The 22,833-nt window shown below is 42.9% G+C and overlaps 2 protein-coding genes across 5 annotated transcripts; one reads left to right on the top strand and one right to left on the bottom strand.

The window, feature by feature from the left end:
• Positions 1-5,164: 5,164 nt before the first annotated feature.
• Positions 5,165-16,994, bottom strand: ampd1 (adenosine monophosphate deaminase 1 (isoform M)). 4 transcript variants are annotated; one of them, XM_070909993.1, is made up of 16 exons: positions 16,973-16,994; positions 14,310-14,318; positions 13,398-13,563; positions 13,036-13,189; positions 11,148-11,313; positions 10,806-11,025; positions 10,241-10,370; positions 9,466-9,660; positions 9,076-9,207; positions 8,688-8,851; positions 8,363-8,489; positions 7,827-7,990; positions 7,544-7,664; positions 6,211-6,384; positions 5,750-5,860; positions 5,165-5,599 (listed from the first exon to the last, which is right to left on the bottom strand). In XM_070909993.1, the coding sequence occupies exons 1-16, from the start codon at positions 16,992-16,994 to the stop codon at positions 5,444-5,446; spliced, it is 2,211 nt and encodes a 736-aa protein (XP_070766094.1). In that variant the 3' UTR covers positions 5,165-5,443. The 4 variants fall into 4 exon arrangements, with proteins under 4 accessions (XP_070766094.1, XP_070766095.1, XP_070766092.1 ...); XM_070909994.1 differs by lacking the exon at positions 14,310-14,318 and adding an exon at positions 13,813-13,818; XM_070909991.1 differs by lacking the exon at positions 14,310-14,318 and having other exon boundaries at positions 16,958-16,994.
• A 3,033-nt stretch (positions 16,995-20,027) lies between these two features.
• LOC139289543 (ras association domain-containing protein 8-like) lies at positions 20,028-22,833 on the top strand. Its single transcript, XM_070911168.1, has 3 exons — positions 20,028-20,134; positions 20,369-20,481; positions 20,565-22,833. Exons 1-3 carry the CDS (start codon positions 20,061-20,063, stop codon positions 21,899-21,901), a joined length of 1,524 nt encoding a protein of 507 aa, XP_070767269.1. The 5' UTR covers positions 20,028-20,060; the 3' UTR covers positions 21,902-22,833.

Genomic DNA, 22,833 nt, shown 5'->3' with positions numbered 1-22,833 from the left:
TTAGACTATGTACGGTACAAAGCTGTACGGTATGGTCTTGCTCCCGCTCATCAAATGCTATCAAACACTGAGGACTTGATGTAAAGTTCCGCAGCGGCATCCACCCTGTCTACTAATCCCAGAGTCGACATCAATGCGGTCACTGTACGCTCTTCTGCAGCAGCTCCTGGCTTGCTGGAACCAAACCATTTGGACACGTTGCACATTAGGACCGAGGCTGAGAGAATGTGGAGAAGGGGAGACATGGTAAAATTCCACTGCACAGTTCGTGATCATAATAACGCTATGAGCTGCATTCCTGCCGAGCTGTACAAGAGGGGGGTCGGGGAATAAATTTAACCAGAGACAGTCGGTCAGTCAGTCTTGCAAGTGACGCCTTTGTTCTGTTTGACCTAAATCAAATGTATGTGTGCACTGGAATGCTGCTCAATCATTGCCAGACCATGCAATGACAATGCAACTCCCAAACTGACCCACTTGCATTATTTGTCTGTGTGCGGTATGTTGTACAGGAAGGCATGAGTTGTGTTTCCTGAGCTGCAGGAAGAAGGATCAGCAGACTGTCCATAATTATGGTGCAGGGAGATTTTCACCCAGTTGCAACCACTGATTTGAGCTATGTTTAGATTATCCATATCCAATCCCTGTGATGGCAATCAAACATTGTCTTTGAAACGCAGTAAATCCAGAAATATACAAGCTACTGGTTGGCGACAGTAACATTTTCAAACACGTCTAAAACTGTCAGCGCCACCTTTCCCATGGCATACAGTTAAAATCAAATGTTGTTACTGCCAGTGAGGCAACCTGTGACGTGCTGTGATGTGATATCAAGTGACAAAGCCAGAGGGTGAGTCAAAGTGAACTTCACTTATGTTTATGAGGCTATCAACTCTGCAGAAAGGTATCCTTGTATTTTCTTTGGTGAAACTCACTGACTCACCTACGTAGAAACCAGACAGGGGACCCATGAAGCTGGAGTAACCCGTCATCACTTGGCAGCTAAATTAAACCCTAATTGCACCTTCAAAACCACCACAAAACGCCCTCCCAAAAGAAGTGCGGCATGACACGACATGTTGTAGGTGAGGTATTGTACGACCGCGGTTCACCATCAACGGTGACAGGCAAAGCTATAATAAAAGAAAAATGTGGGTTTGCTAAATGCCAGCATGAAAGGACGCACCAAGATTAAGTGCCTTGAAATGACTGATCCATCACCCAGCCACCAGAACAGCTTGTGCGTATCACAGACATTCATTTTGACAGTGCCTGTGAAAGAGTGATAGTCCACTTCAACATGACAAGTTCCATAATTTGGTGTGGGTGGTTGTAGATGCCGCTAGCCTGAAAATGTTTCTATGGTCTCTCATAAACTCAGACCAACACAGCTATAATATAAAGAAAATGCCCATTCATTGTGCAGTGAGAAGAGCTTTACTATAAAAATGAATGCAAATCAAGTCATTAATAGTATTCCTGGTGTTGATTTTGAGATTAGTGAAATATACACCTCAGACCATTTCAGTTGTAGTCAGTTATTCATTAACTCGACTGTTTTTCCTAAGTTTGGCAAGAACAGCAGAAGATTTCCATATTGTAGCTATCCTCTCTGTATTAAGGTCCAATGACCTTAGCAAACTCTGTGACCTGAATTAGTAGCTTAAGTCCTGGTATTGCTGTTTATCGTCTGCATTGTAGACAATCAATTACTAAACTGCAGTAAAATGGTGATAGATGCAGGGGGAGAGAGAGAGAGAGAAAGATTGCTCCAGTAAGTGCCCTCGTTCTCTGCTACATGAAGAAAACATCCTGCCAAACTCCCTTCAAAACTAGGTGAATTTAAAATGTTCTTCGTTATTGTAAAGCCTCACTTCCATACAAATCAAACTCAATCACTCCTCGGACTCATTCAGTACTACTCTGTCATTCGGCCTTAACAAAAGACCGAAATAACACCAAGTAGCTAATTGGTTTACACCGCTCGTTTCCGACCACCAGGTTAAACATACTGCGCTGTCACTCGGAGGAGCGACACAGGACTAAAGTCTTCGTTACATCTCAAGGTTATATTTTACTAAAAAAAAAAGAAGAAAGAGTCGAGCCGAATTGAACAACAGGGCTTATTGATACAGAAACATTCTCGACACGGATGTCAAAATATACATGCGTTTGTCGATGGTGAAGTTAGTTTAAAAATCGCCGAACGCAACCAAATAAAACCGCTCTTACGTTGACTAACTCAGCGTTGCGAGAGAAAGACGGTAGTTAACCGTGAACAGTTAAGTCAGAGTTGTGCGATAAGGTAATTACAACACAATACCACACGGGCAGATGCATAAACTACGTGTCTTGTGACTTAACTCACCCCTCGCTGTTTCAAATTATGGGCAAAAGTCATGCCGAGTCCTCATTCTCCTTTCGATAAAAATGAAAAAGACAAATAAAATCCGACTCCACTCGCTCGTGGCTAGCAGTCTGAATAAGTCCAGGCTAGCGTTGCAGTCCACGGCCAGTTGTTGGCAACTTATTACAAAATAAAACAGTTATGAGGCATAAAAAAAAACGTGTCCCCTCTACTAATAACTATACACAACAACAAAGAAAGTGGCCATAGACTAGAGCAAAGCAGAGCAGAGCAGAGCGCTCCTCGCCCTCCTTCTCGGGACAACTACCGTCAAGTCATCCAGGAAATATGTGACTTCCGGTTACAACTTCCAAAATAAAATCCTTTCGCAGAATTGTTTCCATTATCCGACGTTTCTCAACTTTCGAATTCATTTTGCGTCTTCACCTTAAAAAAAAACAAAAAAAAACCAAAAGCATTTGTCTTTCCATTTGTACATTCGGATAAAATCTTTTCAGAGTTATCTTGTTCTTGTATTTCAAAGGCACATGTAGACTATTTTCATTTAGAACGGCAGATGGGGGTTATGTTCAGATTTAGTGTCTTAAAATGTTTTTTGTTTTTTTTATCCTACTCCGGCAACAGGCCTGTCACTGAAGTTTGGAAACGCCAAAATTGTAATAATATGATCATGATAATGATAATGTTTAAAATCCAGTACTGCTGCATCAGAATCAACAGAGGATGAGGCCTTAATGCACACATTGTGTAGTATTGTTTAATTTGTTTGTCAGAGGCAATATCAGCCTAACATGCTTACTGCCTACTTATTTCCCATGGATAAATGTCTATTTATTTCTTTATTAGACAGACACACAACTCTAAACGACTAAATAAATAAATCTGCCTTGTTTCCAATTGAGCCACACTCATTTTCTAGGCAAGTCGTGTGACTTCCGGTTTCACTCTGGGTGCTTCTGTCGAGCTTGACGCGGCCGTGACTGTGAGAAAGTTTGGTTGAATCCTCCCGATGCGAGAGGGAAGACGTCACCACATCAACTCCTGCAGCTGTCAACGATGAATAAATACTGTTGTCTTCAAGTGTCCTGGGAAATGTAGATACTGTTTTTATGAGCTGCACCTGCGCGACTCCACGAGTACTTTTCCTTTCTGAAGCGCCGAAGCTGTGATGTTTTGGGGCGGGAAAGCGATGGACACACATTTTATAAGTGATATGTCCATTCCGTCGCTCCAAAGCATCATTTGATTCGCCTCGCTCCAGCTAATGTCAAAGTCTAATAAACATCGATGCAGCAGATGACTTTTATTTTGAAACTCACTTATTTACTTATTTACTTAATTACTCAGTTTTTTCTACTCTTGAATGGGAGCACTGTATACCTGTATATATATAACTTTACATAACTGTATAATTTCCCCCTGGGGATCAATAAAGTATTTCCGATTTTGATTCTGATTCTGATATTTCACTCTAGTGGACCAGACTCACAGCATATTCTGCATATTTGTTCAGCTATTTCAGACAAACAGTGGGCCACAAAAGTCTTAGTCTGGAACTCCCTTGATGTAACAATATTGACCCATTTAAAAGTTGATGCATAGACATTTTTCAGACACTTTTTCTCTACCAGGTCAAATGTCCTATCAAGCCAGGTTGTTGGTAAGGACTTAAAGATACTAACACAAATCCATTTAAAAAGAAATCTTTGTTCTTGCCCTCATCCAATCTGAGTGCCACCATGCTAAGAATTAGCTGAGCTGTACCAGACTTCACATGCTGTAAAAATGAATGTGAATTCATTTGAATTGAAAGCTCTGAGCAGCTTGGAATCTAGGAGAGAGATCAGACCAGTTGTGGTTATGGGTTTTGAATACAATCCCAGCATGAGAAGTCAACTAGCTGAGGCAGAGTGGTATACACCTCTGAAGTCCAACCCAACAGAACATTTCAAAAACCAAATTGATGTGTCTTTTGGCTCTGGCTTTAAAAGGGTTGGATCGAGGGTCGTTGAGTGCCCTATATGTCCTGGGGTTTTTTTTTAATGCATGGGGTGTGGCTAGTCTGTTAGTCTGTTTGCATAATCAAAGGCTGCAAATCAATCAGTGTGCTCAAGTCTTAGTTTTTGCTTTGGAAGTTTGTTGTCCTCAAACTGAGAAGCACCTGATTCAGCTGCAAATTGCTTGGAGACGAGCGGAGAACCCCGATCCTCCCCTGATGTAATTGTGCTCTTTAGACATGACTTCCAAGTAGATCCCAGACTTGATCTCCATCCATGGAACAAGGTTAAACAAGAACCCAGTGCAACTAAGATACGGCAAATGTTGACTTTGCCGTCCCACTTTTGATGCTCAATAATGTGAGCGGTGCGTCTTCATGGGAAATGGCAGACATCATGGAGGTTCAGTCAATAACTAATGCCAAAAGTGATGCATTATGAAACAACTCAGACTAATAACTTCATTAAATTTGCATGACGGATGCACTTTTTTCTCCTCTTCATGCTGCTGATACAGCTAAATGTACGCAGCTACACTTCTACAGGAAACAGCAGCCATCAGGGAAGTACTTCTGCCACAGTGTAAAAGAAACAAGGCGCCGAATAAGAGTGCATAATCAAGTCTCATTTGCGACTTCTAAGGGACGTCTGAAGGCGGCAGTAGCACTGCCAAGTCACAAAGTCAACACAACTAGACAAGATCCTGCTGTCAAGTAAATCATGTTGCAATGTAATACTGATGAAATTATGAAATGCATCAATGGGGCAACTACCACGCAAACACACACTTGTGTTTTTTCACATTTTATTTCCTTTCATTCTTATACACGATGTTTCTCCATATGGCATACGCATACTGCAGTGCATATGTCAGTTGGACAAGATGTGCAGCTGATATACAGTGAAGACAATTATCAAAAGGTTTCTTCCTCCAAAGGAGAGAACATCAGTGTGTTGGAAGGTCAGTTTCTTTAAGATTGACTTCTGTTAAGAGTTACTGCGAAAAACAAAAAAGAAACCTTTCTACATCACAGCAGGCGATGAGTTTGACCGGGTGTAAGTCGGGTTTTAGGAGTGTTTACTCAGTCTTCAAGCCGTCCTTGATGAGGTTGAGCTCATAGCACAGGGTCTCGAAGCGAAAGGCCATACGGATCTGGGCCACATTCGTCTTACGGATGTCGTTGCCCTCTGGACCCTCCTTCAGGTAGTCGGGACCCAGGCAGTGGCTCTTCTCCTGGACCGCCGAAGAAAAGCACAAGCATAATTTGGTGAAGAGTATAAAATCACTTCTATGTGGATCATGATGTGATTTAAGAGCAGTCTGGGCACCAAGGATGTTACCAAGAAGATGAAAGGAAGTAAAGTCAACAAACAGGTGTGTTACCTCATGAGACATGGCGCTCTGCAGCACACTGTTCCTGGAGATCTCACACATGTCGCAGGTGCTAAGCTTGAAGACCTGTGCTGCAATGGCGTACTCTTCCATCAGGGGTTCCTGTGGACATAAAGGCCAAGATTCACACTCTGATATTTTCAAGTCACTGAGGCTCAAAAGAGACCGTGTAGATGCAGCTACCGCCAGCTACAGTTTTGCACACATCTGCATGCTCTACATGTGGCATAAACCTGTTTATGTGTTTACAATGCATTCAGTTCTACTCTTTTTTTTTCCATTTGAGTGTGCTGGAAATGACGTGGGCCTGTATAATTTGAATACAAAGACTGGCAAAGAAAACTCGAATGCATTCCACTGTAGATGTACATAATACAGTGCTTATTACGCACAGCATGGTATGCACCGTTATTAACATCATTATCAAAGGCCCTCTGTCCATGTGCTCAGACCTTGGTGTAGTGGAACTGCATGGGGTCGTCGGTGGACAGAGAAACCACCAGGCCTTTCTTGTGGAACTCCAGCAGGGGGTTCTTGGCGTACTCCAGGAACAGGCTGTTGTTGCTAAGAGGGGACATGGCAATGGGGATCTGGGCCATGAAGTACAGGTACTGCAGCACCGGACTCTGGTGGGGGAGCAAGAGTGTACGGGATCAGTTTCAGTCAACTGTTTGTTAATTTTGACTTTTATTTTTGATGATAAAGCAGGCAAAATGACTTAGAGGGCAATAACTAATATATGAACTGCTGGACTTCACTTGACATTACACTATCAATTGTACAGAAGTCCAAATATCCCCTTACAAATGTGCTCTTTTTAGTGCAATAACCCTATGGCAATGAATACAGATAAGGTCTGGAGAGCAGTACAACGTATTAAGGAAGGTAGCAAGTGTGAAACATTGGGCCTTAAAAGGTATTTCTTCCCTCAAGGACCTCTGTGAGAAGCGAGTCCTTGTGGTCTTGAATCAGCCAGTACAAAAATAGAATATATCCATAAAGAACATCTTTCAGTACTTTCAGATAAGAGATAAAAAAAAAAGAAAAAAAAAAGAAAACAGGAGAAAAGTCCTGTAGGACTCTCGCAATCTCTGGTTGTAATAATAATAATAATATGTAATAATGGAGAATATTCCGCTGGACTTCCTGAGTGAACCCTTTCTCTAACATTATTGTGAACTATGAGTCTGCCATTTTGGGTTTTGTATGTATGAGATGCTAAGGCCAGCGGCGGTGGTTGCTGCTGTATTGTATAACTGACCCTGAAAATGATGTACAATATTTGACCAATGTGCCCGCAGAGAATGGTGGGTTTTTATTGTCTCTTTGTATTGAGCTGAACAGTGTGGAGTTTTTTTCCCTGTCTGTTTGTTATTGGCTCATTTAAATTATACTTCACATGTTGTGCTTTCATGTATTTTTGTTTTTGTCCTCCTTTTATCTTAATGAAAAAGTCCAAATGTAGTTAACACATTTTGTGAAAAAAAAAAGAAGAAGTGGCTCTTCTAAAGGTTTTACTGCAATGCTATGGACTGTGCAATGAATGTTTCCATTCGTAGCCACCAACAAAAGTATATATAAATATATGCATATATCATTGTCATATTATGCTTTCGAACAATGGCAACCTTACGGTTCCTTTACAGAACCCAAGTCTGCCTCCTGGAGCTGGTGCTTGATCGTGCATAATGAATGAGTGCTGCTGAATCAAAGCGTTCATTTACAGTAAGACAGACGCCGCATCCAAGCTGCCATTTTATCCTGTAGAGAGAGAGAGAGACTGACCTTCTTGAGGTTGAGGCCGTGAGAGATGTTGTCGGCGGTCATGAAGGCAGCCAGCAGATGGGTGATGGCACCGGCCTCGCCGCAGTGAGGCCTGAATGTGAACGTGTTCATCCCCCTCTGTCTGGAAAGCAGAGGATCAACAAGTATTATACTGACGGAGAGGAACTTATTGTCCTGTTATTGTCCAAATATGCACTCACTGTGAGTGTTTAGAGAAGATGAGATATAAAGAAATTAAAAAACGAAATAATCACATTGTGTGTGGAGAGACAAAGCTGCTGACCTGCGGAGCTGGTTGAGCACAGCGATGTTGGCATACATGTAGTAAATGTAGTAAGTGTAGGAGGGGTTCTTGACGATGTCCCACTCCTCGGGTTTGGGGCTCTTGGTGGAAAACATGTGACCGCTGTGTTTGGACTCATCGTCCACGCTGTCGAAACCCGTCACCTACACACCAGGAGGCAAGCGGTTTGTTATAGGACGAAACAGGGGCCCTCTCTGGAGGTTATTCTGGGGTCTTCAACTCTTGGAGAAAGATAGCTGTCTACATTTCAGCAGAAATAACTGTAGCATACACCAGCGCCACACACGACAACACTAGAAGCCAATTTGCAACGCCCATCCCTAGATGGGCCTTTAAAATACATAAAACCCAACAACAAATACACGAGACACTAAGTCTCTTGCTTTTTCATAAAATAGAATATGAGATTCAGTGTCCCTTCCCAACCCAGTCCCTGATTCATGGCAAGGTAATCCGTCCTTTAACCAAGATACGATTTGTTTGTATCTGAGCTGTTACGACTGTTCCTGACTCACATGCTTGAGGAAGATGCTGAGGTCTGGGTCGGAGTGTGGGTCGATGGTGGCCTTGAACACAGGGAGGAAAATGTTCTCCAACATCTTGCCAAAGTGGGGCACAAAGTTCCTGCCTCTGAAGATGTCGCTAAGATAGAAAAACAAATTCTCTGAAATACGGATTCTAGCCATCTTTCAAACCTTTTTTTTTTTTTTTTCCAAGCAAAGCACGGGGGAGTATTTGACACTCAAAACATAGATTCTTCTTTAACATCAAAGTCGGATCTGTAATCGATCCATGACAGGATAAGTCATTCTCTGTCTGACTCACAGATTGAAAACTTACTAGATCCTGGGTACTTGAATCATCCATTTGAGGTTTGGGGAGAAGACTCTGTGCCTGACGAACCAGCCGGAGAGCTTGTTCCACTCGTTGGGGTTGCAGCCGTAGATGGACAGGCGAGGCTCAGCATACTGGTACTTGGCATCCTCCAGGTCAGTGGCTACTTCCTGGTTTACACAGGTGGTCAAATCGGGCACAGATCACATGAAGTTTGGTATATAAAAGACAGTGTATTTGGCAGATCAGCAGGCTGCTACATAGACAACAGGAAGCAGCATAACATCTGCTTCTAGGGTCAGTCGGGTTACAAAAACATGGAGCCTTTCATTATCAAGTTTTTTTGTCTCTCTCTGTGATGTGTCTTATCTATTCTATTTACACAGAAACCGACCTTGATGATGGTGGCAAAGTACTCTCCATTGATGTGATTCTCCGTCTTCAGGTACAGGTCACGCAGCTCGCTGGCTCCCACAGGGTTGTACTTGGCGTTGAACTTATCGAAACGCTGGAAGGTTTGTCTCCCCTTCAGAGAGACAACAAAGAGACGAGAGAAGAGATGTAGATCGAGGAAGGTTGACTGAGGGGGATGGGACAATAGGACTGATTTATTTTAGATGTTGCAATACTGGCAGTTTTTGAGTGGTCCTTATCCAATTAAATATTAAAGATTCCCAACAGGTGTTTAAATCGTAGCCGTACATGGTAATTCTATTTGTGGATATGTATGTCTATTATTCTGTATGCTCAAGGCCACCATTGTTCCAACAAGTGAGTGACGTACAGCGTGCACGTCCAGGGAGTCCACAGTGAGGTCATAAGGGTGCAGGTTAAGGGACTCGAAGAGCGCCTTCATGGTGACCTCTTTCCCTTTGAGGTTGTGCACGACGCGCTCAGCGTCCACGCGGTACGACTTCTTGATGAAGCGCAGCAGGTGCTTCTGGTTCATGCAGGCGGCAGCGTGGATGTGGGTGTCCACCTGGCAGAGGGACGACAGAGGGTGGATCACTGAGGTTTTGGGTTTATGTGTTGTAATGTCTCTGCTTGGCCACAAGAGGGAGCCGAACACACACACAAGGTTCATGACAGCTGCAAGTGAGGAAAACGACAGCAAACCGAGTGTGAAATGGAATCTCACAATTTATGTAAATGTGAATATATTTGAAATGAATATGACGAAACTTGATTTTACAACATGTTTGAATACACTGAAAATGTTGATATTCGATTTTTTTGCTCTTGAATTACTGTTCTCAACTTTTGTTCGTATGTTTTGTGTGACATATAAAACCAGATAATCATTCAAGATCTACATTACATCCAGTCAATGTAAAGATTTTAAGATCAGTGAGTGCAAAAGTTCCACTTTATTTTACAGTTTCTCCCTCATCTAGAATCCAGTCTTTGTGGAAACTGTGCCCAAAGTGTATGCGTTTGTGTTATGTTCCTCCAGATTAAAATGGCAAGAGGTTGGCTGATTTAGCGTTGTTTTTGTGTGGCTTTCACGTTTTAAAGCCAAATTAGAAGCAGTGTCCATGCTAAAGGCTGCTCATGGCTACCTTCCTGCAGTTGTAGAAGTCCCTGTGGGGGTTCATCTTCAGCTCCTTCATCTCCTCCATCTCATTCAGCATTTCGTGCACGTTGAACTTGGACATGAGGAACTTCAGACGGCGGTGACAGTAAGTCTTGCTGCAAAACAAAGAGAGGCATATTAACGCATGCGCTGCACTGCGAGGCGATACACACCGGCTTGCTGGTAGACATATCTCATGAGTGTTTGTGTCTATGAAACATGTTACTGTTTCCTCACAAAAGCAAAATGTTCATTTGAAGCATCTTGTTATTGTATGTTGTGTTGTTGTGGACCTTTCGAGGGCCCCCGTGTGGATGCCAACGACCACACACTGAGAACTTGTCTCGGGCAGTCAACCCTGTGGGTCACCTAAAAGAACGGCTACAAGCCATCAGTGTCATCAGTGGTAAATTCGGGACATTCTTTCAAAAAATCTTGGTTGCACAGAAAATTGGATATGGGTGAAATCATGGGGGGGACAACGGAGAATGATTGAGATATTGCAATTCTATATTTAAAACAGAGTAATGCACACATGTCACAGGACTCACGTTGGGCCCTGCGCAATGAGAGCAATGAGGAAGTTCATGTCGTCGATGAAGGTGGTGTAGTCGGGGCAGGGCAGGTCTTTGGGCTGATGTTTGTCAGCAGCTGCAGCGTCGTTGTACACGTAGATGAGACCCTCCCTCATGCGAGCAACATATCCCAGATTCTTTGGCAGGTCCTTGGAATCGAAGGGGTCTTCCCCGTTCTTGGGAGGAGATGTGAAGACTGATGGATATGACATACAAATTGAACATTTGGGATACCCAATGGCACAGGGAACTTATTGCATGAGGGAATTTATTGAAACCGAGGGTTCACCGCCCTATTGAGCCGCCTTTTCTCCTCACCTGGCTGCACCTGATCTTCAGGCTTGAAGGACTCCGCCTCGATCTCGCGCAAGTACTGGGAGGTCGTCCGTGGGAAGCGCTGGTAGGCCAGCCTCATGTACTTCTCCCTGATGGTCAAGGCACGGTACAGACCCCTACAGGACAGCTCAAAGTCATCCATGGTCACCTGAACGGCAGATATGAGATGTGTTACAGATTTTTTGTTTTTAAATACCAGTGCACTGATTGTAGCCTTTAAAATGACGTGTTACAATTTGAGGCATTCCTTACAAAAATAAAATGAACCACCAGCTCTCTACTCATACAAAAACCTTCATACCAAATTGAATTAATGGGGGAAAAAAAGCACATTTATATTTGTTTTGATGGAAGGGGTGGATGTTAAAAACATTTTGTGAAATGGCCAATAAACTGCTAAAATCAACAGTTTTCTGTTCAAAAGATTGTCTGTGTTTTGCTGGGGGGGTGGGGGGGGGGGGTCCTTATACTGTTTGCTGCATTACATGAGCGTTGAGTAGGATAAAGCAGAAGTATAGTAACAATCAGCTCCTCCAAAGTGTTTATCTCCCTGTAAATGTCAAACCCACGGTCAGGAAACCTAAACCCCCGGCCTGCTCTCAGATGACCTCCATTCATGGGCCTCCGGTAGTGGGAGGGAGGCTGTGAGACCACTGACCCACAGAAACAGATAGTCAGTGAAATTCAAAGTCAACACCTCCTGGAACTTTTCGTGACATGCAGTAAAATAGTATACTTATATATAGTACTGCTACTGCAAACATCGCAAAACATCGTCCTATAATTCAGTGAAATCAACTAATAGTTCATAATCTAGCTAATTTAAAAAGTCACGTTTTAATACTTTTAAAGGCTTAGGTCATGATGTTGGGAAATACTCTTAGCCAGTTTTTTGCAAAGTTAAATGGTACCACACTGTCATTGTAGCTTAGCATAAAGACTGGGGAAACAAGGGGATGACTAGACTCCAGGAAGTCATTGCACCCGGCCAAGGAATAGTCATATACCACCATAACACCACAAGTCATGTCTAAACTTTGTTTTTTATACAGATTAAACAAAAAAATATATAACGTGTTAATGATTAGAGGTGCTTGTTGGAAGACTTTGACACCTTTGAACAAAGCCAGGCCAGCTGATTCCCCCCTGTTTCCAAAACGTTATGCTAAGCGAAGCTAACTGGCTGCTGGTTGTTGTGGCCTTTATTTGAAAGGACAGATATGGGACTTTTGACAAGAAAAGAGTATTTCCCAAAATGTTATTCCTTAAATTTCTTGTTAGGCCTCGCAATTTCAAATTATGATTGATGAATGTTCTCCTGGCGGTTTCCTAAAGCAGCCAAATGAAGTCTCTACAGAAAATGGTTAGCTTATTAGCAAAGACTCCAGAGAGTCTTCAGGTTTGAAGAAAAGCTACATGATGGAAACTTTGTTTATACATGTGTGTTAAGTCAAAGATAATAATGAAAAAAAACTGCTGGTCCTGATGAAGGATAGCATTCCACGCATTTACAACAAAGTCAAACAAAGTTTTTTTTTACCCTTTAAGTTCAGGGAGCTTAATGAGGAGACTAAAAATGTTTTATAGTGCAGTACTGCATCCCCACCAGTTAATGATTGTCCGAATTTCAATCACCAATATGAGTAAAAACATTGAGTAAAAGTTTTTTTTTTTTCTGGCCTCTAAACACCACATCTTCAATTGACTAAAACCAGTTTGATGCTACTTACTGTGATGATTTTACATGAAAGGTTTATCCAAGTCTAAAAATAGTGGGTGATGTGTTTTTCTACGAAAATCAAGGAAAAACATTGAAATACCCCGAGATCACTAGTGAATTTCATTGGGGTGGAAGGAAAACGAACAGTACCCCGGCGGCGTAGTCTCCGATGATGGCCACCCTCTGGAAGTCAGGCACTTCCAGGTAGGTGGGCGTGTCCACCTCCACTGACACCACAGGGGCAGAATTCGCGTGGGCAGCGGCCGCGGGCACGGCCATGGTGCGGCAACGCTGGTGCCTCTTGCTGCAGATAAGGAGAGGTGAGGTTTAGTGGTTGGCTTCATCCATTAGTATCATTTATATAGTGAAATTTTGAACTGTTCTTTCAGGGAACTCACCAGTCTTTAAATGGTCTCAAAAGTCTAAATATAAAACCTTATTTTCTCACCATGTAATGACATGATTTTGTGGGGCCCACAAGCACAAGACAGTGACATGATCTCCCACCTCACCGTTTCTCAGCATCATCCTCAGTGTGCAGATGGTGGGCCATCTCATTGTGGAGGATGGGACAGTCCTCGGCCACATCGAACATGGAGATCTCATCGCGGATGCTCTCGTCTTTGGTCTCGGACGCGAAGACCTCCTCCGCGAAGGCCCGCATCTTATCATCGGTCTCTGTCAGGCACAGCAATGGCATGTCCCGTTAATAACAGGAAAGCCTTCTGCTCCCACCACATCATGCAGCACTGCTGAGCTCTATGAATGCTGAATGCTGTAAACTCACGATGAATGAATGGTGCACATGACATCCTTATATCTATGACATAAAAAGGCACACAACTTACCTAACCTGAAGTGTACAGACTCCAGCACATGCGTTGTATGCATGACCAAAGGTTGACTCAGTCACTACAAGTCTGCAACTCTGACCTCCAGTCCCATGCATACAGAGGAACTACAGTGATGAAGCACTGACACACACACACACAGTCAGATAGACTCATATGGATACAAGATGGTAAAGCCTTTCTCCAGACCCCATTTTCTTGTCATCTTTCGCTGTTTATTTTGCACTTTATTACTATTTGCACCCACACCAGTCAAGAGGTGAGTGGCTCTATAATTTGATCAGAATTCATGTTGAAACAATGACAGAAAAAGAGGGTCAAGATCTAAAATGACTGAACCAAGCTATGAAAAAGTTTCATGAGAAACACACTGACAATACACAGCATGAGTGGCATTACTTGATGCCCGCTACAGAGATAACTTGAGTCCAGTCTCTACTCTCTAGATCAAACTCTACTTGTTACATGCACTCACTGGGCAAGAGCCAATGCTTTCTACTCTAAGACAGCAACTCTGGTACGGCACATGTGACTAATGCGATTTGGGGTTGTACTTTCACCCTCCATACTTACTCTGTTGACCTGATTATGCACAGCAAGAAAGCAGCACCACCCGGAGTAAAACCCAAAAAAGAGAGCGTTAGAAAAGCATCGGTTAGAGAGGTATTATACATGAGGATGACACACAAACCCAACCCTGTACTGTGTTTTACATACAAAATATGCATCATATCGCCCCCATAGTTATGAAAACATAGCATTTTAGGAACAGACTGTACTTTAACACTTATTGACAATATAGAATACAGATTAGAAATACATGCCGTAGTAAAATGCTGAGGTGATGTGAGCAGTGAAATGAGACACTGAACGAGTGTATACACTTGACGGTAAATGGATAAGTTGGAAGTTAAAAGTGTGAGGACGGTACAGGCGGCGATGAGAGGAGAGGACACTGAAATTTGCAGTTACACTTGAAATAAATGTGGACACAGCAGCTGGACAAAGAACTGCTAATTGCATCGTCATGACACGTGCAGGGAGGATTTCGTGGTCTCCGTGCTCCCAGTGGGAGCGGGCTTTGAATCCAATGTGTAGGATGCTCGGGTGATGTGATTGCCATCCCTGCACCCCTACCATCTTTTAAAACCCCTCCATGCATGTGAAGACGCATTTCCCGTTGGTGGTTCAAGCAAGTCCGAAGGTCAGTTAAGTCTTGTCTGTGTGCTGCTTTGCTAAGTGGCGAGCATTCCCATGGTGGAAGAGTCAGTGAGCTACCTGGGAGAAGTCATTTATTAACGCAAGTGTCCACCTTCAGTTCAGTTTTGATTGGCGATGCTCTGTTCGTAAAGCATCTGATGCAAATACTATTATAATAAACCAGAACCGATATTGAATGTGAACAACAGATTAATAAATGGTGTCCATTTCCACTATATTCTATTACTTTCCATTTCATACGGAACGGACATTCATCTACTAAGATCCATTACTGGGTCGCATTCAAATGCACTTTGGAGAAAAACTAATTTAGGTGATGTGACTATCTCACATCCATACAGTAAACCATGCATTTTAAGATGCTTCGCATCTTCCCCAAAACTCCGGAGCCGTTTCTCAGCTCCATACTTACTTCTTCCCTCTGCTGAGTAAGCAAAAAGTCTCAGTCAGGGTGAGATGGTCCAGGTTAGAGGGAAACAAAACAAGTGTGGTTATGTCTCAAAGCAGCAACAACAAGGAAGCAAGTGAGCTACACAAAAAAAAAAACTAGTCTACAGACTTTCGGGACTATTCTTTTAGTAGAAAATGTCCATAATTAGTTAAGTGTGGAGTGTCCAGGACATGTTTCTTGACATTGTTGAGTATTTTTTAAAGGAATGTTTCAATGCTGCAGCAAAAATTCAATTCCAATCAGCCCCATGGTATCTCAAAACCTCTGTAAATAAAAACCTAAACTCTCTGCATGATGAAATCCCACTAGAAGTATGTGGGAAGATGGTAAAAAAAAGTGTTGTTTTTTTTTGTTTTGTTTTTTGTGATTTGGGTAAACTGGCCCTTTAATGTAAAACTCGTCTGAATTCAATCCGTCTTTTGTTGTCAGCTGGCCACACCTGCTCCAGCAGATTGTAAAAAAACCTGCATGGATTGCATGACAAAGTGTAAACAGTCTCAAACACATTCTCCACCAATACCGGCTAAATCATTACAACCACGTAACCGAGCCAGTTCTTCAGACAGCAGCTGTTTAGACCATTGCATTTCTATTTTTCACCCTTTGAAAAACTCTCGACGGCATAATGTGACTTCATTCTTGCCAGTTGCCCGGTGCCCAGTGGAAGTAACGTATAATTAGCCATTACAACAGCATTCAGAACAGTAATAATGATGGAGCTTTTTATGCTGGAGGAAACCGAGCATGACCTGATCCCCCGTCACACATACTCTGAGAATCCGCTGACACACAGCACACATTCCTCAAACATCATCTCTTGACATTTTCACTGCCGATACTCAATCAGTCACTAGACCCTGCACCGTCAGGAGTTTTAGGATATGATTTTGAATGCATACAATTTAGCTCTTGGAAGGTATTTTGGTGGTTGGAATCTCTGCTGATTGGACTAATATATGAAAATTCAAAGTGGTTAAGCTATTGGTGCAAGCACAGATCACAAAGGAAAGGTTAAGGTAAACAGCATTTTTATTTAAAAAATGGTCAATTCTCAGAAGAAGAAGAAGAAGAAAAAAACAAAGACACATTGTGATGACAGTATATTAGTCAGTATGGACTTCGTATTGGAACTATATGCATTTCAACCCCAATGAACCTGTCATTAAAGCTGTCAGTGCCATCCATTAAAGTGACAATATCACAGATGGAATTTATTACCTTTAGAAGTTGTTGATATTCAGTTAGGGGTGCGACCCCCGTAATATACGTTCAAAGCATATCTGCAAAGTTTTGTGAATTCTTTCGATACATTTCAAGAAGCACTTTTTTGTAGTTTCTTAAAATTATTTATTTATTTATTCATTTATTTTTGACACTTTTTCATGTGCTGGCCAAAACACGCCATGGAAAAGCATAAGAGCGTTGAATACACTATTACACCACCGGTGAAGGCTTTCCTCTGTTCGTCTTTATAGTCATGTGTCAGTGTAAAACTTTGAAAATGCTACCCAAGCCCTCTTTCTACAGGTGAGAGTGCACCCGGCGTCGCTCTGCCCGTACTCACCTGGCACTAAGACTTTAGGCATGGCGACAATCTTCTGTTGAAACGCTCCCTGAGGACTGGGAAAGGGAGGTCAGCCACTGGACCACTGTAGTAGGGAAGTGTGCTGCCCTGTGCTTGGTCTATGCAATATTAAGCTCCCTCTGCCGCAAGTGTAACCAGAACCTGCGCCCCCCCCCCCCACCACCACGCGGGACACGCCTTGACGTAATAGGGAACTCATATGTGTCCAACTCTATTTTAAGTTGTCTATGTGCACACAGGACTCACTGACAGGCACAGTGTGGAGACAAAGACTCGTATTATATAACACCCTGATAGCTGCACAAGTTGCTCTGCACATGGCGGGCGGGCTTTTAGACGGGCGCTCGTGAGTTAGTCTTCAGATTCACAACACACCCTTTCTATCCAATGCAAATGCATCAGGTGACGCAATTGTTATTCTTGCTGTTGGGTGAAAATGTTTTCAGTAAATAAGAAAAAAAAACGTCAGTTTTAAAAAAAATGATGACGGCCCATTTTTGACACTTTAGGGATTCATAGCGCAAGTGGAGTGGACTCTCAGCCCACGATGCCTTTGCTTGATCTGAAAACATGAAACCCACTGACATCAGCGATTTGTAGTTTTCACAGAGGCATTCAAGTCGTGTTATATTGTTGTTACCGAGAAACCACTCAAAGCTCCATGCTGCTACTTTTCAGCATAAGGTCTAGTTCTGTTAAACCTCACAGACCAACTTTAGAGACTATTTTGCCATCTAGTTCCCATCAAGCCAGCGGCTCTGTGAGGCTGTACTAGAAGCACAGCGGCGATTTGAACTAAAACTCTTAACGTGCTCACAATGGCAATGCCCATTGACCTGATGATGGCGCTAGAAAGTCATTAGAATTCCTTTCTTGTGGACAATAATTGTCTGTTAAAAACTTTGTGCCAGTCTATGTTGAGGTATGATGAGATTGGTGCTCAAGGAAAAGTCAGGGGATCAAGGTCAGCAGGATTAACCCTCATGGGACCACGAATATCACAAATCAATTTTGTAATTTTTCAAATGGCAAAAAGGCTGATATTGCGTTCTCAGATTGGTTAGGCTGTATATATCTAGCCCTGCAGAACGTTTTTAGCTTTGTTTGTCCTGGTTCTTCTCCGAATCTTCTGCCACTACCCTACGATGGAAGTCAATGGATTTGTTCTCCTCAGAGCTTTGAAAACGTACATACAGGCGATGTCCTGGGTACTCGGAACATGTTGTCAACAGTTTCTTTTGGGAGTATTTCAATTGCAGTTGAACCTTTTTAATGCAATCTTTTACTACTTTGAGCACGACAAACAAAATTCCACGCACCATTGTATCAGAAATCTCAGAGACAGGTATTTCAAAAGTAAAGTAAAACTCAAACTATCTGCCTTGCTAGATATGAGAATAGGTAAGTAGAAACATTTTGGGTGAATTCACCCTTTATGTAATGACTATTTCTTTGGTTGTTACAGAGGAAAAATCCTCGTCCTCATTGCACAGACTTTGCCATTCACTTGGGTGACACACTTCTGCTTCTCCGGTCCTCCTAAGACATTTAACAAGCCATCTATTTTTAGGGAATGTGATCCTAAATGTCAAAGTTCTTCTTAAGGTACGACTAGTTAAAGAGATCAAGTTAGAAATGGGCAGTCAGTCAGTTCAGCCAATAGAAATAAAAATGCCAGACAGAATGTTTTAACTTCTGAAGAGTTACTGGCGAAACATAATCCATTTCCAATCCTTTGCTCCCTCTTTGTGTGTGAATTTTTACAGCTACATCTCTACATTTTTGACCACGGCATTGACAAAGCCGCCACATGAATGTGAACTTGAAGGGCGAACTATTCCAGGCAACAAATGCACAGGCTGACATGAATGAACAGTTCTCGGAGGAATTTCTTTTTCGTGGTCTAGAGAGAAATGACTGTTCCTCACCATGAAACCGAGAGATTATCAGCAGCTGGACATGTGGTTAACATGGGCAAGAGGGAGCAGGGAGTCCAAGTTTCCCCCGTCTCGTATTACTCCTATCATCACCACCCGGACTGTCAGACACTACCAAATTACAACAGGTGCTCCCCTGTCCGGCTTCTGGTCTGGGAGTTTTTTGGGTAGTGTTTGGCCATGCGGACGTTTCCTGTGGTTTTTACTTTTCTAATCCATTTCCAATGTCATATGATAACCGAAGAGAAGCAGCAAAACATGATTCAAATGAAACAAATCCAAAAAAAAAAAGAACGTTCCATTTACACATTTCCAATATGTAAAGAGTTCGAGTTGGTCTCATATAACAATCTTTTGTTTGGTATTGAATATTACTGGTGTCATAAGTACATGTGCAAAGAAACCTGAAATATATTTAGCAGCACAGACTCTGACTGAGGAACGTGTGTGTGTGTGTGTGTGTGTGCTTGATGGTGATGGCTCACTGGTGCACACTTCAGTTCAGCATGTTTACATGTTCTGTTTGGATTGTAATCACCCTTCCTGTCAAAAAGATAAAGAGGAACACCCAGATCTAAAAACGGCATAGCCACATAATAACTGGTGAGTACACACATACACAGGTTTGTTTTCGGGCACGGCAAGTTTCACGAGGCTGTTTAGATTTTACTTCACAAAAGGCCTTCAATTCTAGTAAAATAAACAGGACTGGAGTCTGCAGCGGGTCAATAGGCTGTTTGGGGTGATGTTTCGGGGTGTGTGGGCTGCTGTTCAGCAAAACTTGGCTGCTGATGAGAATAAAAAAGCGGCAAACACAGATACATTTGGCCTGAGCAACGGGATTACACATAAACAAAGGCCTCTTCATTTCAACGTCAAAGTCTCAAAGGGTTCTCCGACTGACAGGCTCTTGTTATGCAAGCTATGTACTCCATACCATCTCAGTACTGACAGCGACCGACAAAAATGTCTCTATTTATTTTATTTTTCTGTTGTACAACTTTCTATAAACCCAGAGATTTTGCTGTGTTTTTTCAGGCAAAGTGGAAACTACGCAAGCTGGGTGGGATCATAAACTATCCTCCAGTGGTAGATGCCTTCAGGAATTTTAATTGGTCTTAATTGCTCAAATGTTCCTCCCAACCAAGAAAGTTCCCCCGGATCAGAGTGGTCAGAGCAGCCGCACTACAGACAGGACAAAGAGGTAGGTCCCTTCAAATATTTTGTCATGGATATTCCTTTGAAAGCCTTTATTAAAACCTTGCTTTCTGCATTTCCGGTATCATGGGGACACTGTCACTAGATGTCCCACAAAAAAGCTTTAAACTGACTTCAAACTGCATGATGGGCAGACGGATTACAATGAATGTTAATGGGGGTCATATAGCTGTCTCAACCACTTTACTAAACACACTTTAATTTCCTTTTCAAATCGCAGACAGGGTACAATGGAAGTAAAGGTGTCGGTGGACGGTATCCCACGCGTGGTTTGTGGAGTTACAGAGGAAACAACATGCCAAGAAGTGGTGATAGCGTTGGCTCAGGCCCTGGGTATGTACGTCTGTGGCTTTACATAGCAAGATTTACCTTCTGACATGTTCACCAAGCTGACAAACAGTCATCTTTGTCTTTAGGTCAACCGGGACGCTACACGTTACAGGAGAAATTTAAAGACTTTGAGCGGTGCATGACGCCCAATGAACGCCTTCTAGAGACTCTTAAGAAGTACGGCGAGCAGGCCAGGGAGGTCCAACTCACACTGCTCCACAACGGACCCTCAGTCTGGGATGAAATGAGCAGGACAAAAGTCGGCAGATACCAGCCCTGCCCGCCCCTGAGGAGAAAGGATGCAGGCACCAGAATGCGGCGGGGCAGTGGTTCGCTAAGTTTGCATCGTCAAAGCTTGCCACCATTGTCCTGTTTGAGAAAAGAGGCTGAGCAGCAGAAAGAGGACCTGAAAAGGCCTAAAAGAAAGTCTATGACGCTCATGGAGGAGGCCTGGGAATGGCTGGAGAGTCTGGGTAAAGGCAAGGTCTATAGCACTGCCTGTGATAAGGAAAGCAGTAAGAGGACCGACAGAAGGAACCGCACCTCTTTGGATGTTTCTTTCTCTGTCGAGAAAGATAACTCGGGCCAAAGAAGTAGAAGCAAAGTCAGAAGTCAGAAAAGTTTGCAGTCGGACTTAGATCATCAAACATCCTGCTGCATGGGAAGTCAGACGAGGGGCAAAGAAAGCAAACACTCCAAAAAGGCTCAAGAGGCAAAATCTGATGACCTGCCCAGTTCAGGCTGTGCTACAACTGACGATGAGAAAAACAGCCTAAGAGAAACCATAATATGTCAACTCGGTTGTTTGCAGGATATACAGGTCCAGATAGCGCGCACGGACAAACAGATTTTTGAGCTCGAAGAAAGACAGAGGACCAGAAAGGCTGCGCAGGAAGCCCAGCAGAGAACGGCTGACGAAGAGACGGAGCAGATCAAGTTTTGGGAGAATGAATTAAAGGCAGAGGAAGGTTACGAGAAAGACTTGCAGAGCCAGTTCCTTGAGATGAGGGCGAAGGCCGCAGAGAGCAAGGCCAGGCTGGAGGAGTACAAGCGCAAGATGCAGGGGCTTGATTTCTTCGCCACTCAAAACGCCGTTCAAGAGGATTCAGAGATGGTTTCAAAAGTTCGTGCAAGGGCCGCCGCTAAGATTTCAGCCGTTTCAACTGAAAACCTAAATCGCCAACAATCTGATCCAGATGGGAATGTAAATATTAACAGGAAGTTCCTGCCCAGAGAAGACTTGAACCCTCCTCATGCTCTAGTTCCTCCCAACCAGATAAAGGAGCGACGGCCCACGGGCCCCACCGAGCTGAGGGAGTGGTGGACGCGTTGGTCTGAAACCCAAAGCTCTCCATCACAGACTAAAAAGAAGGTGATCCACCGCTCTGAGCTCACTATATATCTGGGCAGCACCAAGGTTTAGAATCTAATTAACAGAGGTCATAAAGTCATTAAATATTATGAATGCCTTGTACATCCGTTGTTGTAATTCGATTCCTCAAAATGCAAGACGCTGATCCTCCTGGTTTAACTTACATTGAGTGTCTGTATCCAATACTTAGTGTTTGCATGTGTTTGGGATACAGCAACAGGCACTGTGGTGCACCCAATCCTACATCAGCACACAAGTCTTCTCTGTTTATTCACTCAAGTGAGCCCCCTAGTGGTTAAATATCATTGTGCCTTGAGTATCTAACCCATGCAACCTTGCGTTGTGGTGCATTGTGGAATACATTGTACATGCTATACCCTTATTGGAAGCAAGGGAACGTAGTAGTATTACTACCTTTGCTTCATACACATGTGAAATTTCATTTTGTCTATTTTGACATTCAGCTTTCGTCTGTGCATTTTGGGGATTCTGCGGGATCTGATTCTCACAGATGATGTCCATAAGAACTTTTTATGTTGTACTGAATGGAAGTGTGTGTGTGTTTCGTGCTGGAAGACAAAGCAAATAATTAGCCCTTGAGAAGTGATGGATTGGATGATTTTGGATGACAGCATTCAAGAAAGCTGGTGCAAGTATTCGTCTTGGGAGGGGTGGGAGTGGACCGAATGCTTTGACTCAGCTTCATCTCTGGTGAATTTGTAAATTCGGTCATCAGCTAAGAGGCCCTTGTTGTGAATGTTTCTCAGCCGTTAACTAGTCTTTAATAATGCAGACTACAAATGTCTTTTTTTAAATGAGGTTATTTCTTGCCCTGGAGTGGAGGACTCCTTGGAGTGCAACACTAGTCTACATAATAGAATTGTTTTCACAGCTATTTTTTGCTTTGACGTTTTCCTTATTCAGTCTTAAGATAAAGCAGACTTGTAGCAATTCTCGGAAATAAAAAGACAAACAAAACCCCT

Source organism: Enoplosus armatus, chromosome 8 (genome assembly GCF_043641665.1).
Source record: "Enoplosus armatus isolate fEnoArm2 chromosome 8, fEnoArm2.hap1, whole genome shotgun sequence".
Lineage (NCBI taxonomy): Eukaryota > Metazoa > Chordata > Actinopteri > Centrarchiformes > Enoplosidae > Enoplosus > Enoplosus armatus.
Note: the sequence above shows the minus strand (reverse complement) of the source record. Positions and strands in the feature narration are given on the sequence as shown.